At 43.1% G+C, this 13,260-nt stretch overlaps 1 protein-coding gene across 1 annotated transcript in view; it reads left to right on the forward strand.

The window, feature by feature from the left end:
• The first annotated feature begins 564 nt into the window (after positions 1-564).
• The window catches only part of LOC139394745 (malic enzyme 1, NADP(+)-dependent, cytosolic), a 113,035-nt gene continuing 100,339 nt past the window's right edge, over positions 565-13,260 (forward strand). Inside the window, exon 1 of the mRNA XM_071142819.1 lies at positions 565-789. Within this exon, the coding sequence (XP_070998920.1) occupies positions 661-789 (129 nt within the window). The 5' untranslated portion in view covers positions 565-660. The remainder of the gene's footprint in view (positions 790-13,260) is intronic.

Genomic DNA, 13,260 nt, shown 5'->3' on the forward strand with positions numbered 1-13,260 from the left:
AAACAACTGATTGGCTCAAACGCATTAAGAAGGAAAGAAATTCCACAAATTAACATTTAAAAAGGCACACTTGATAATTGAAATGCATTCCAGGTGATTACCTCATGAAGCTGGTTGAGATAATGCCAATAGTGTGCAAAGCTGTCACCAAGGCAAAGGGTAGCTACTTTGACACAGCCTTGCCTTCACTCCTTATCAAAAACACGTGTGTGTGTACTCAAGGTTGGCCATAAACCTATATGGCTATTGAAGATTTCATGGCCCATCATTTTTAAAAGTGCTCCTACTGTAAGGGATAAAAGCCAATATTCACTCAAATTAAATGATTAATAACAGCCCCTAGCTCTTTTCAGTATGGAATATAAAATGAATTCTTCTTCATAAAAATATTACCACATGCATTTGACATTTATTAAATACAATTAAATAGTTGCATTATCTTATCCAAGCAATAAAATAGTAGTGTTGTTAATTCATGTAGCCTAACTTCATTCCTCACTGTAGGTAGACTGATCCGTTTCGCTCATGCTCATCGCTCTGTGTTGTCACTGGGAGAGCTGTCAATGTGCCCAAGAGAGCATTCACCGGCGCATCCACTTGTTGACTTGGGTTCATAACAGAGTTCAGGGTTACTGTACGCTATTTAAAGAGGGAGGCAACATGGCACACGGTTTAGTCAAACGGGAATCGGTCGAGAGTGAGATGCATAAATCCGAAGACCAAAGTAAAATGTTTGTTTACACGAAGAAGAGGGGGTATGACGTTACACGTAACCCCTACCTGAACAAGGTAACCAAAACAAGTGCTTTTTGTGTTGACGTTTCTTTTCTAAACGAAGTGTTAGCTTTAGTCTACATGGTTAGGAGTATCAGCTTCAGAGCAGGCTATATTTAGATTTAAAGGAGCCCAGTGCCCCTCGGAGCGGGTTACATGAAGTTGTACCACTCTCGCCTTTGCGGGTTTTTTCCCCAGTAGCCCTTAGCTACAAGACATGACGCGAAAGCCCATCCTCCCCGCGTAATACCTATTACACAAATTCAGCTTTTCAAATATTAAATAACGGCCCACTGTCAGCCTTCTGTGGATGATTGAGACTTGTGCGTTTAACATTAACGCGCGAACAATATATTATTTTCATTTGGTAAGTGGAATAACTAAAAGTCGGTCCGCTGCTAACCTTCGCAATTGCACGAGTGGAACGAAGCATGGGTCCCCTCTCGACTTGCTTGTCAGACTTCGAAAACTCTTCCAGTTTTTTTGTTGTTGTTGTTGTCACAGGCTGCCACTTTAGGAACGTGTTTTCGAAATAGCACAGAGAAGAGAGGCTGGCAAAACGGTTGAACGAAATTAGCTAAAAGCTGTCAGGAGGTAGCTTTGCTAGGCAACAAAGCATAGTCATTGTGTCAGTCTGAGTTTGGTAACGGAGGGAGCTTTCGAGCGTTTTCTTTTGTCGGACGAGCCCTGCCTCCCCTACAGATTTACGGTTACAGGCTAGTGAGGCTACATGTTGTTGGTCAACCTGGGGGAGAGTGACAGCCTACTATCCCTGTCCATGGTCCTGATCAGGTCATCACGATTACAATTCGTATTATACAGTATATTACACGTTTGCAGAATTTACTATATGTTTACACATTCTAGCTAGCTGGCTAATGTTAGCTAGGTTAGGGGTTAGGGTTAAGTTTAGGAGTTAGGTTAAAGGGGAAGGGTTAGGTAAAAGGGTTCAGGTTAAGGGAAGGGCTAGCTAACATGCCAAGTAGTTAAAAAGTGGTAAGTCGTTGAACAGTTGCTAATTAGCTAAAATGCTAAAGGTTGGCCGTGATGGAATTCGAACTCGCAACCTTTTGGTTGCTAGACGTTGGCGTTACAGGGCAGACCAACCACCCAACTTTCGTTTTTGCCTTAGTTAACCATCTGTCTTATGTAACCATACCATACCAAACATAACATACAGTATCATACTAAATTGATTGTCCCGAATATACATTTACTATGTTACTTCTAGTCTATGAGACCAGGCTGATTTGGGCTGGTGTCAAACAGTATGTTTCCTTTGACGCTGTAAAAGAGAAGAACACGGACTTGGAGGTCACTTGTAAGCTTTAGTTGAGTACTTGCCATTCAACTGCTAATTAGGATACTTATCTTGTATTTAAGCTAACACAATACATGTAGATATTAGTGTTATTTAATTTCAATAGATGACATTTTGGAAATTAGGTAAGAGAACATTGAATGACCCTGCTATATTCCCCACCCTTGGTTTCGAATGTCCTCTCTGATTGCCTTGAAGCACGGCATGACGCCATTCAGCAGCGGAAGTCTTTGGGTGAAAGCTCTCCCTTATCTGATAAAGAGTGGCATTTACTACTGTTGAAATGGCTGTCAGGGTCCTTGTCCCTACCTAGCTGCTGATAAGTCAGTCAGTGAGTGTTCAAACATCCTGTTTCCTGGAGGGGGGCCCAAGGCCCCACTGCTTACACTGAGCCCAGTTTGTCAGGAAGGTTAATGAGTCCACTCCTCTAAGACCAGCTCTCACACAAGGAGTGCATGCACAGGTGTTTGTGAGCGGGCGTGTGTGTAATATGATGGAAAATTAGGTCACATTTTTCTATTCATGTGTCCTACCACATTATGGTTTTGAGTGATGTCTTTTTTTTACACTGTGAATGTGACTGGCTGCAGTTGGAGTATGGTTAGGCTTTGCCTTGTGTTGTACAATTCCATACCTCAGTTTGTTAATCCAATAAGAAGTAGGCTGCCCTTGACAAAACCCATGTCATTTTGGACACTGGGAGTACTGAATCTGCCTCTAATCCCCAGTCATTGATAGACTAAAAGCTTTAGCCAGATTCTTGCTTCTGCTGTTTTGACTCAAGTTGGTCATGTCAGCTCTGAACCTTGTCTAAATTGTTTGTTTACATCTAGTAAACTGGTTGTTTAAATTAAATTATCATTTCATCCACTTAGTAGACGCTCTTATCCAGAGAGACATACAGGAGCAACTAGAATTCAGTGCCTTGCTCAAGGGCACATCGACACATCGATCTAGTCGGCTCAGGGATTCAAGCCAGCGACCTTTCAGTTATGCTCTTACCAGCTAGGCTACCTGCCGCACTTCCCAGTTTGCACCTCAGTGGTGTGAATGGACCGTCTGTACAAGAGAGCTGTAGAGGTCTCAGATTGGACAACTAGGCTGTTTGTGTATGGTGAAACATGATTGGTCTACTGATTTGTGTTTAGTGTACCCCAAATGGTCTTTCATTTGTGATTGGGCCTCTTTGGTAAGAAAATTGGCCCTCCAATGCAAGCTTGAATTTGAAATTGGACAGTGAATTTGACAAGTTGATTGGTCAGACAAACACAGTGAATTTGATTCTGGAATGGCATTGAATGTTGAAATTCCAGAAGGAATGGCTGAGATTTTTATTTGAGTTGCACAACTTCTCAAGCATGCTTCACTAGGTGCAAACCACAGAGACACTTGTCAGCACAACAATATTTTATTTGGATGGTCATATTGGATTTGGTCACATGGCTATGAGCTATCTGAGACCCTGGCTGGTCTACCCATTATATTTCTATGCTCATCTCTCTGTGTCAGAGTATGAAGAGTGAATGTTACGAGACCCACAGTCCTTCATGTTTTATGGTGAGGCTTTTCATGTTACTTACATGTCTTCCATCGTAATGAGCTAGCTAGAGCATGTGTTATTGCTTTGTTTTGGAGAAGACTGGAGGTTTAATGAGATTAATTAAGAAACACTTCTTTCAAACTGCTTTCATTTGGGAGTCATTGGAGACTGAGTGCAGCAACCTATTTATTTAACTCTCCTTCTGTAGTAAATGTGCTTCGTTTGGAAAACGTTAAGTTAAGCCTAATTCACCAAAAGACTTGTCAAGACCAAAGTACAGGCTTAATAGTCAGTGTGAGTAAAAAATTGGCAGGTCTATTTGCATCGGTCAAAGAAGGCTACAATGGGTTTCTCTCTTTGTTAATTGATAATAACCGAGATTTAAAAGAGAGGCTATATGAATAGGTTTAGGCTACTTGCTTTTACAGTTTTCCACAATTGTTTACTCACATTTGCTGAATCTTTGAGCCATTTTCCCAAAACGCTAAACACAAAACTCTACATATCTCTAGCAAAAGCAAACACTGCATTCAAAACTGTTCTCTTTCCAAAATATTTTCTGTTGCATCAAAATGACACACACGTCATATGAATAGATCTGTCTACCAACCAACAACACACTGATGTCCTCAACACAAAACACTTCTATGAATTTCCCATCAGTAGATTTATGGCTTTTCATTGTTACACTGGAGCCAGTTGTAAAATATTGTTACAGTAATGTATACCTACTCAAATATACATAAACACACACAAATGCAATACAGTAACAAAAACATTGTAATTTATTACCAAAATGCAGTACTTTTGAACACTTTCCATACACAACAGGAGAAAACCAGGACAAACATACAGTAAGATAAAAAGGTTTTTTTGTACAATTTCATTTTTTTTTTTTAAGTGGCTCATTCTTTCAGAACTCTAAACAGAAAAAGACGAAAACACATGCAAAATGTAAGAAAAAAGACTTCAGGCTGCATCCTGCCTCTTATTTTGGTTTGACCACAGTACCTCATCTACATCACAAGCAATGTTCTCCCTGGCTAAACAGCGGGGAAAGAATCTTCTGGAGTGACGGATCCAGCCTCCGAAAGCCCCCACATCAACTTCACCACATGCATCCTCCATTGCCTGGAGAAGAGGCATGCGTGCGAGGGGAAACTAAAAAAACAAAAGTCCCAAACTTGTGGTTTAGGAATGGGGAATATGGTGGGAGGTATAGAACAATAAATTGTGGGTGGTCGATGAACCAGTTGCGGACCAGAGCAGCCCGGTGGAAACTGACGCTGTCCCAGATGACAACATACCTGGGCTGCTCTGGTCCACCCCTCTGCTCGGCTGGAATAAGGATGCCATGTAGTGTGTCCAGGAATGTGATGAGAAGGGCGGCGTTGTAGGGACCAAGGTTGACATGGGGATGGAGGACTCCTTGCTGGCTAACGGCTGTGTACATGGTGATATTCCCTCCATGCTGTCCAGGGACAATGGCACAGTGGCCAATAACGTTCCGTCCCAGATGAAGCCAGCCTCATCAATGTAAATATAAATGTGCTGAATTGCAGCGGCATCCAGCTCCAAGACTCTCTGAAATAGACATTGGCGATCACATAGACCTAGAGCAGTCAATATGGTGAGGCACAATACACTGGATAACAGTACTGTAATGTGTCTATACAGTGCTGATATGATAGTAAATTCACAGTCTAGTATTTACTTGCACATATTCATAACGCTGTTCTTTAACTCTCTGAGTTTCGCTCAAATGGCACCCTGTAGACCTGTTTCATCCGGCTTCAGTTGCGCTGTAATACACGGTCCAATATAGACAAGCCCACCTGGTGAATGTTATTGAATATTGTGTTGTCTGCAATTATGTGGTTCTGAATTTCTCGTAGTGTAATGGTATTGTTTGCCACCACCATGTTCACAATAGCGGTCTCCTGTTCTGGTGTGAACAGCCGGTATCTTTCACCATGGCCTGGCCATGTCAGTTCTGTAGAAGATCCACAAATAAGATACGATTGGTTACAGGAAGCTAAAATAATCAATTTTCTTTCAATATGAAATGACATTACTATAACATTGGCCAACAATCACTGAGTAGCATAGGCCTACTCATATGTCAGACTGCAGTATACTATAGTATACATACACAAAGAGCATAGTGTAGACGGTAGGTAACTTATCGGTTCTCATTGCTGAATGTACGGATGATGTATGCAACCGTGTAGCGGCTCAGGTTGGGCTGAACTCTCTGCCCAGCCTCCCTCATACTCAATCCATGGTTGAGCACATGGTCAACCAATGTGGCCCTGATCTCATCTGAGACAACTGTCCTTCCTCTTTCTCCTCTTCCTCTCACTCCTCTTCCTCTCACTCCTTCACGTCTAGCTCTTGCTTCACCATTGACTTCCATTTCCCTCCAGAACAGGAGAGCTCATCTGTGGCCTTTTATAGTGCTTAAAGCTCTGATTTCTAAGTGAACAATTCAGCAACTAGTGCTTACACCTGTGAGGAGTGGGTGTTGCCAATTGGTGTTTAGAGCTTGGCATTGTGGTTGTCGTTGCTTTCCAATGGGACTAAAGAGATTTTCATTTTGAATGTTGTGCCTAATGTAGAGAACTGTGTTTCGCAAAAAGAGTGATATAGAATTGAAAACCGAGTGTAAAGCAGGAATTGTTCTTGCAATTTTGCAGACTTGGTGTAGGGATTTGGTACATGAGTTTCAGGTTTCGGTGATTTGCGTTTCAAGATCCAATTTTAGTGTGTAAACAATTGGGGGAAAACTGTAAAGAACGCTTCTTTTTATATAAGTAGGGCTAAACCACAATTACTTTTGACCGCCAGCAGGCAATGAAGCATAAGCACTGAGTGCAAAGACACTGAGATTGCTTTCTTGAATGCACCAGGTTTGGTGTGAGCTACCTGATACCCTCATAAGTCCGGTCGAAACAGACGTAGGCATACACACTTAAACACACAAGCGCACAGGTAAGAATAACGTTTTTCTCCTCTGAGGAGAAAAAGGCTTTTTATGCGGCGGAGTGAACCATTCACTGTCGACCTTGTCCATGAACCAGCAGGAGGAAATTAGAGGAGAAGGTAAGAAATGACTGCTAAATTATGTTCTGCTTCTCAACAACAGGCAGCCTTCTGTGGGCCCAGCAGTGGGACATTGTTGCCCTCTCCTGGGTTCAGCACACCCTGGGGATATGTGTTTGCCTCCCTCACCTGATCCACTTCAGCCTCAGACAGGAGCCAGTGAGCGGGACAGCACACTAATTAATGCTGAGGAACAGAGGTTGCTAAAAGTGGTGTGTCCTCACATTTGCAAGAGTCAATTTCGTTTTCATCCCCCTCCACTCACTCTCCCTTCACCCCGTACCCCTCCTTTCTCGCACCACACTCACTCCGCCTCTCTGAAAAGGTGGAACAGGATATTATAGGTGTGTTTTCTATGTGCACACCACGCAATAAAGAAACAAAGTGGGGAGCGAGGCAGAGAAAGGGGGTCTCTGTGGGGAGGAAGAGAGAGCTGGCCGGACTCCACAGACGTCCTCTGTCTCTCTGGGTTGATCAGGTATTAATGAGCAGCCTGTGTGAATCTCAGGCCCCCAGGCCACACTGCAGCCCTCAGACGCTTGCTGGGCAGGCCGGCATGTCACGAAACGCTGGCATGAAAAACAAGAAGAAGTGAAATACGCTCTCTGAGCATCCTATCAGGGATGGTGTTTTACTTCAAACACAGAGGTAGTGGAGCACAGTTGATCCAAACAGATGCCCATTCAGTGGGTCTTTGTGTGCTAACTAAGCTAACCCTGTGCTGAGTGTGGTCATGGTATGGATGGACACTTGGCCCTTAGCATTCATTAGCGTCAATGAAGACCTTGACCTGGGACAGTCCTCTGACATCTCTGGATGTTAAGGAATATGGCTCTCCTCAGAAGACCCCTATCATGCACAGAAGATGTTCTGCTGTTCATCATGGATTGGTTTTCAATTTCACTAAAATTGTGTGGAATGGTTCAGAGTTCAGTCTGGCATCAACTTTCAAGAACTCTCCAGAAAATGGAGATCCCTTAATTAAGAAGTAATATGCAGTTTATTGAGGTTTAAAATAGCTGGTGTTACGTAACATTTCAGCCCATAATACAAATTGTGTTGAAGATCCAGACCACAAATTGGATGCCCCATTTGTAACCACAGGCTCCACATGACATCGCAGATGGCCCATCAGACAACAGACGTCCATTAATCTGTGTTCTTGGCTTAGTGAAAACTCTGTGGAACAACACTGTATCTGATTGGACGACGAGGATGTGCTGGAATGCTAACTGGCTGACCCTGGCAATGGAGCTGGGTTATCATAACCCTCTGTCTCTAACAAATGGAAGTCATTATTAGCCTGAATGATTCTGAACCAAACTGTTCTTTGGTTGCTACTCCCATTGGCCTTCTCTCCCTATAGTTAGCTTCTTCACAAGCCTTGCATCTTCCTCTCACCGAGTTTAGAATAAATACATTTAGAAACAAACATACAGATGGCATCAAATAGCTTTCAAATCTGTAATGGAAACATTTCTAAAACTGTAACTTTGGATTTTGGAGCACTCTTTATGGGTTGCTGGTTGGAAGACCAGCCAGTGATTGAGAGAGACTGGTTTTGTGTGAATCCACATTTTTTTTTAAATGTATTTTATTTAACTAGGCAAGTCAGTTAAAGAACAAATTCTTCGGCCTAATCCGGCCTAATCCGGCCAAAACCCGAACCTAACGACAATTGGCCAGTTGTGCGGCGCCCTATTGGATGTGCTCCAGTCTGGGCTGTAATACTTGGACCAAGGTATAACATAATGCTGTCCTAATTGGAAAAAGGCACCACTGGATGCTTGTGGGAGTATGGGGCCTAGCCCTGACTTGTTCACCTACAGAATGAGCGTGTCTCTCCAAGTATTTTGTAATGTTTGGGAAACTCACAAACTCTGTGGGGGCCTTGTGTAGCCATGGCTGATGTGTATAATGTGTACACTGTCCTCTAAAGACATAGGCCATTATATTATGAGTAGTACAGAAACGTGTTTTTTTAGGGCCAATGTGAGATGCAGGCGGGTGTTAGCTGGCAATACGCTTTCATGACACTGTTAAACTGATGATTGGCTATGGGACAAAGAGTGCTCTGTTCTTGCTCTATCACAAGTCAGATGGTCCTGTCAATCTCCCTCTCTAAACTGCCCCTAGAACTCCCAGAACTGTGTGTGTGATGTCACAGGTATCTCAGGTGTGGCCAGGTGTCTCCAGGTGTGGCGGTGCGACCGCACGCATCGCCGGCCGCCAGACATTCCACTGATGGAATGGAGTGGAGCGGCCAGACGGGGAAAGTGCAACCCTGTTCCCCTCCAATAACTCAACCTTGGTGGCACCTGCCAAGCAGCCTCATTTTACCCTGTCTCGCACACACATACACACTCACACACAAGATCTCCATTTGCCTGTTCATTCTGGCTTTTTTTTCTCTGGGACAGACCCGTCTAAATCCCCTAACCTGCTGGTTCGTTGAGTGTTTTCTCTAAGACATTTCTTTCCAGGTCTGGACAATGGACCAGCCATTAGACTGGTCCCAGACACATAGAGTGAGACAGTGATGGACTTATCGCCTGACTATAAAGCATGGCTCAGACCTCCCATCCCCACCCATCTGTTGCTCTTGTTCCTCAATACAGCTTTTGTTTGTTGTTTGAAAGGGAACATATTGGAAAGTCCTGATATCAATATGGGTCTAGAGCTGGAGAACCAAGGGAATAACCAAAAGGCCAATCCAAGTGAGGCTAGTCAGTGGATTTGGAATTTGGAATGACCGATTGCCTATTGTATCATAAAGGATGTTGTATGAGGATATTGTCTGATAAACAGGTTGGGGGTCTGGTTTTGGCACAACTCCCAAAGGACTTTGAATATGCCCAAACGTCAATGACTGAAAGTCAAACCTGGTCAATGGGCCTCCATATTCACTTTCTAGGATACAGTGGAGAAACACAGTCCAGCCTGCACAGGCAGCAGCACAAGCTCGCCACCAAGCACATCACTGGGAACTGGAATGCTGTCACAGGGAAAGTGATTTTTATGTGGTTGCAGTGTTACAGCCTTTGCTCATTATAATGGTGAAGGTGTTTGCATAGCTAGAAACAAGTTCAATGCTTCATTCTTTTTCTCCTTTGCGTTTTTTTGTAAAGATTCAATCAGTGCACAGATGTACAGTGGATCGTCCTTTAAAAGTTGCAGCGTACTTACTGCAGCACAGCTTGCATGGTGCTGCAGAATTCTTTGGCACGTTATTTAAGTGTCAGCCATTGTGAACATTAAAGCTAGTTAGTGCTAGTTTGACCACCAGAGGACATGTTTGAGAAGTATTTGATATCCTTCAATAGTGGCTGTACTAGAGAATTATTTTTTTTTTGTTGTAAGAACGTAGTATATGTGAATGATTTTAAGAAATTTTGCTTAATTAATTTTATTAATATTATGATGTTTCTATTCCAAGTAAAACAAAAAACCCTCTGGGTTTCCGTTAGGATGGAACAGAATATATGGCACTGTACAACGGGAGAAGGCTACAGTACTGGGCTGTTAAGGTAAAGAATCCCTGTGTTGTGCGGGCATGCAGGAGACCGAGGTTCAATTACCCGACGGGGTAAATAAGAATTTGTTCTTAACTGACTTACCTAGTTAAATAAAGGTTACACTAAGAGCATAACATTTCTACACCCTAATTGTATAATTGTAGTCCAACCAATACCCAAACGGAGATTCAGTGAAAATAAAAATAGAATTGATTTATCAAGACCAGCATGGCTGTCGTTAAAACGTGGCCAAAGCACTTCAATTCTGATGATTGTACAACTGGAAATAAATCAGCCCACCTGATTTATTCAGTGTTGTGTTGTTATTTTGAGATAGCAGGTCAACAAGGATTTACTTTAGCCACATTTACTTATTACTGAGAACAGAACGGAAGCTAAATTGTTTAGGGATTTTCCAGGGAATTTAGAGTGAAGAGCAATTCAGTAGCTAACTGACTTAGACAGGTACGTTTCTTCCTCATATCTAGTCTACCTTAAAACATTTCTGTAGCCTACTTTATACTTAAAGGCTATACAGAAATGTTACATCTGGGGGAGCTCCTGAGCCAGAAGGTGTATACTAAAATGGACAGACATATTGCTCAGAAATGACCCTTGATGCACAGATTCTTTAATATGGATTTAGCTGCATTCTGGGTGTAGGCTCGGTTCAGCTGTCACAAGGGAACACCATGTTGAATGTGACAGAAGCCTTGTGACAGCTCTGCTTGTTTGCATAAATACTTGTGCTTAGCGCTGTCCATCAGTCGTGCCATATCAACCCAGACTGTTTTTGGAACTAGACTAATGTGTGCTAAAGAGGTACTGGCCTGAACTATGTGAATGTTTAGCCCAAGGCTTCAGAGTTGCCGATTTGATTAGAGACTTGGACTCTTGCCCGACAAGACTGTAGCCCCCGAAGGACCCCCATACACAGAGCATGAAAAGTCTCAAGAGAAGACCGCGGCGGAAGGCTGCATTTGAAAAGTCTTACATCCCACACCTCGGCCGTCCCCTCTTTAGTCAACACCATCTCTGTTTTCAAAGCTGTTTAACCAGCAAGTGTCCATCCAGTCACAAGTTGACACCTCACTGATTTTCAGAGCCCTGCGGCTCACATATTTTCTCCAAAGGATGACTTTGAGAAGCTCCTCTCAGTCAAAAGAGAATGGGAGCCCAGATGGGTGGAGTTTTCAGGATGAGGATGATTTAATGGAAGCGGAGATCATCTAAATCTAGGCTTTAATGTTGTGCTGACTAATGGTGGTTTTGGAACAGTGCTGGGCTGTGGTATGCCATATGGACGTGTCTGTGATGGTTGTATACTCTGCATGTTGTTCGTGTCCTGTGGGACACTGTGTGGGGCTGATTGCTGGTCACGGTCACGCTGTCATCCGGTCTCAAGAACGTCTCAGTCATCCAAGGTGATGCCACGTCCAAGCAGGCTTAAACACAATGGCAGTAAGCAACTGACAAAGAAGCCAATTTAGAAATGAAATGTACCCGTCAGACTGTCAACAGATGTTCTGGATAATGTGAAGCTCTTCAGCATGGTGCTGTTGAAGATTGACAGCTTAATGATCGAAACTAAACTAAGGCTGGCCTTTACTCCTGAGAGCAAAATTGTGTGTTAAGTCAAAATTTGCCTGTTCAATTTAGAGAAGTCAGTTGTGACGTATGTTGGGAAAGTTTCATAAATAGCCTTTCCAGAAGACCTTGTGAGTCTATCTACTGGCCCTGAACATGTCTGCCCCCCCATGGTGTCCTTGTCTCTCTACTTCCAATAGCACATCTCACATAGACTACTATCGTGTTTCACACCACCACCGACTTTCCTCCGCATTTCTCAGTTAAAGTAGGAATGCCTCCATGTTCTCTCTCCACTTACCCTACTTGTTCCTGCTGAGTTATTATTACTAGCTGCAAATGTTTAGGTCCTGATGACAACCGCTCTCTAAACAAAGTTGGCATATTAATGTGTTTTCTGCCCGTGATTCCAACTAATGACCCAATTTGTCTTGGTAAGCGAGTGTTTACAAATGTTGTAGCAGCCGTAAGGCCAGAAATCAGTGGAAGGAAGGTTAAAGTTGAAGTTCTCAAAGTGTATCTATTTACAATTCTTGGTGATCCAACAGTGACGGCGTCATATATACAACGAGTAGATTTATAAAATATACATGGGCAACGGCCCTAAAGAGATAGCCTCTGTATTAGGCTAAACCTGTCCTATCGGAACAGACACAAGTAGTGGGCAAGACTACACAGCCTCCCTTTGAGAAACCGAATCATTAGTGTCTAGTTTGAGAAAGAGAAGCCTCACAAGTTGCGACCCCTGGGATGCTGGTCTTCTAGGCAGAGTTGCAAAGAAAAAGCCATATCCAATAAAAATCTAATATTAAGTCTGTTTCTCAAACTAGACACTCTAATGTACTTGTCCTCTTGCTCAGTTGTGCACCGGGGCCTCCCACTTCTCTTTCTATTCTGGTTAGAGCTAGTTTGCGCTGTTCTGTGAAGGGAATAGGACACAGCGTTGTACGAGATCTTCAGTTTCTTGGCAATTTCTCACATGGAATAGCCTCCATTTCTCAGAACAAGAATAGACTGACAAGTTTCAGAAGAAAGTTCTTAGTTTCTGGCCATTTTGAGCCTGTAATCGAACCCACAAATGCTGATGCTCCAGACACTCAACTAGCCTAAAGAAGGTCAGTTTTATTTTATTATTATTTTAATGGACAAAAAATGTGTTTTTCTTTCAAAAACAAGGACATTTCTAAGTGACCCCAAACTTTTTTCCGTACCTCTCCTTGCCCCTACCTGGGCTCAAACCAGGGACCCTCTGCACACATTGACAACAGCCACCCTCGAAGCATCGTTACCCATCGCTCCACAAAAGCCGCAGCACTTGCAGGGCAAGGGGAACAACTACTTCAGGTCTCAGAGCGAGTGACGTCACATATTGAAACGCTATTAGCGCTCACCACCGCTAACTAGCTAGCCATTTCACATCG

Source organism: Oncorhynchus clarkii, chromosome 3 (assembly GCF_045791955.1).
Source record: "Oncorhynchus clarkii lewisi isolate Uvic-CL-2024 chromosome 3, UVic_Ocla_1.0, whole genome shotgun sequence".
NCBI classification, from domain to species: Eukaryota; Metazoa; Chordata; class Actinopteri; order Salmoniformes; family Salmonidae; genus Oncorhynchus; species Oncorhynchus clarkii.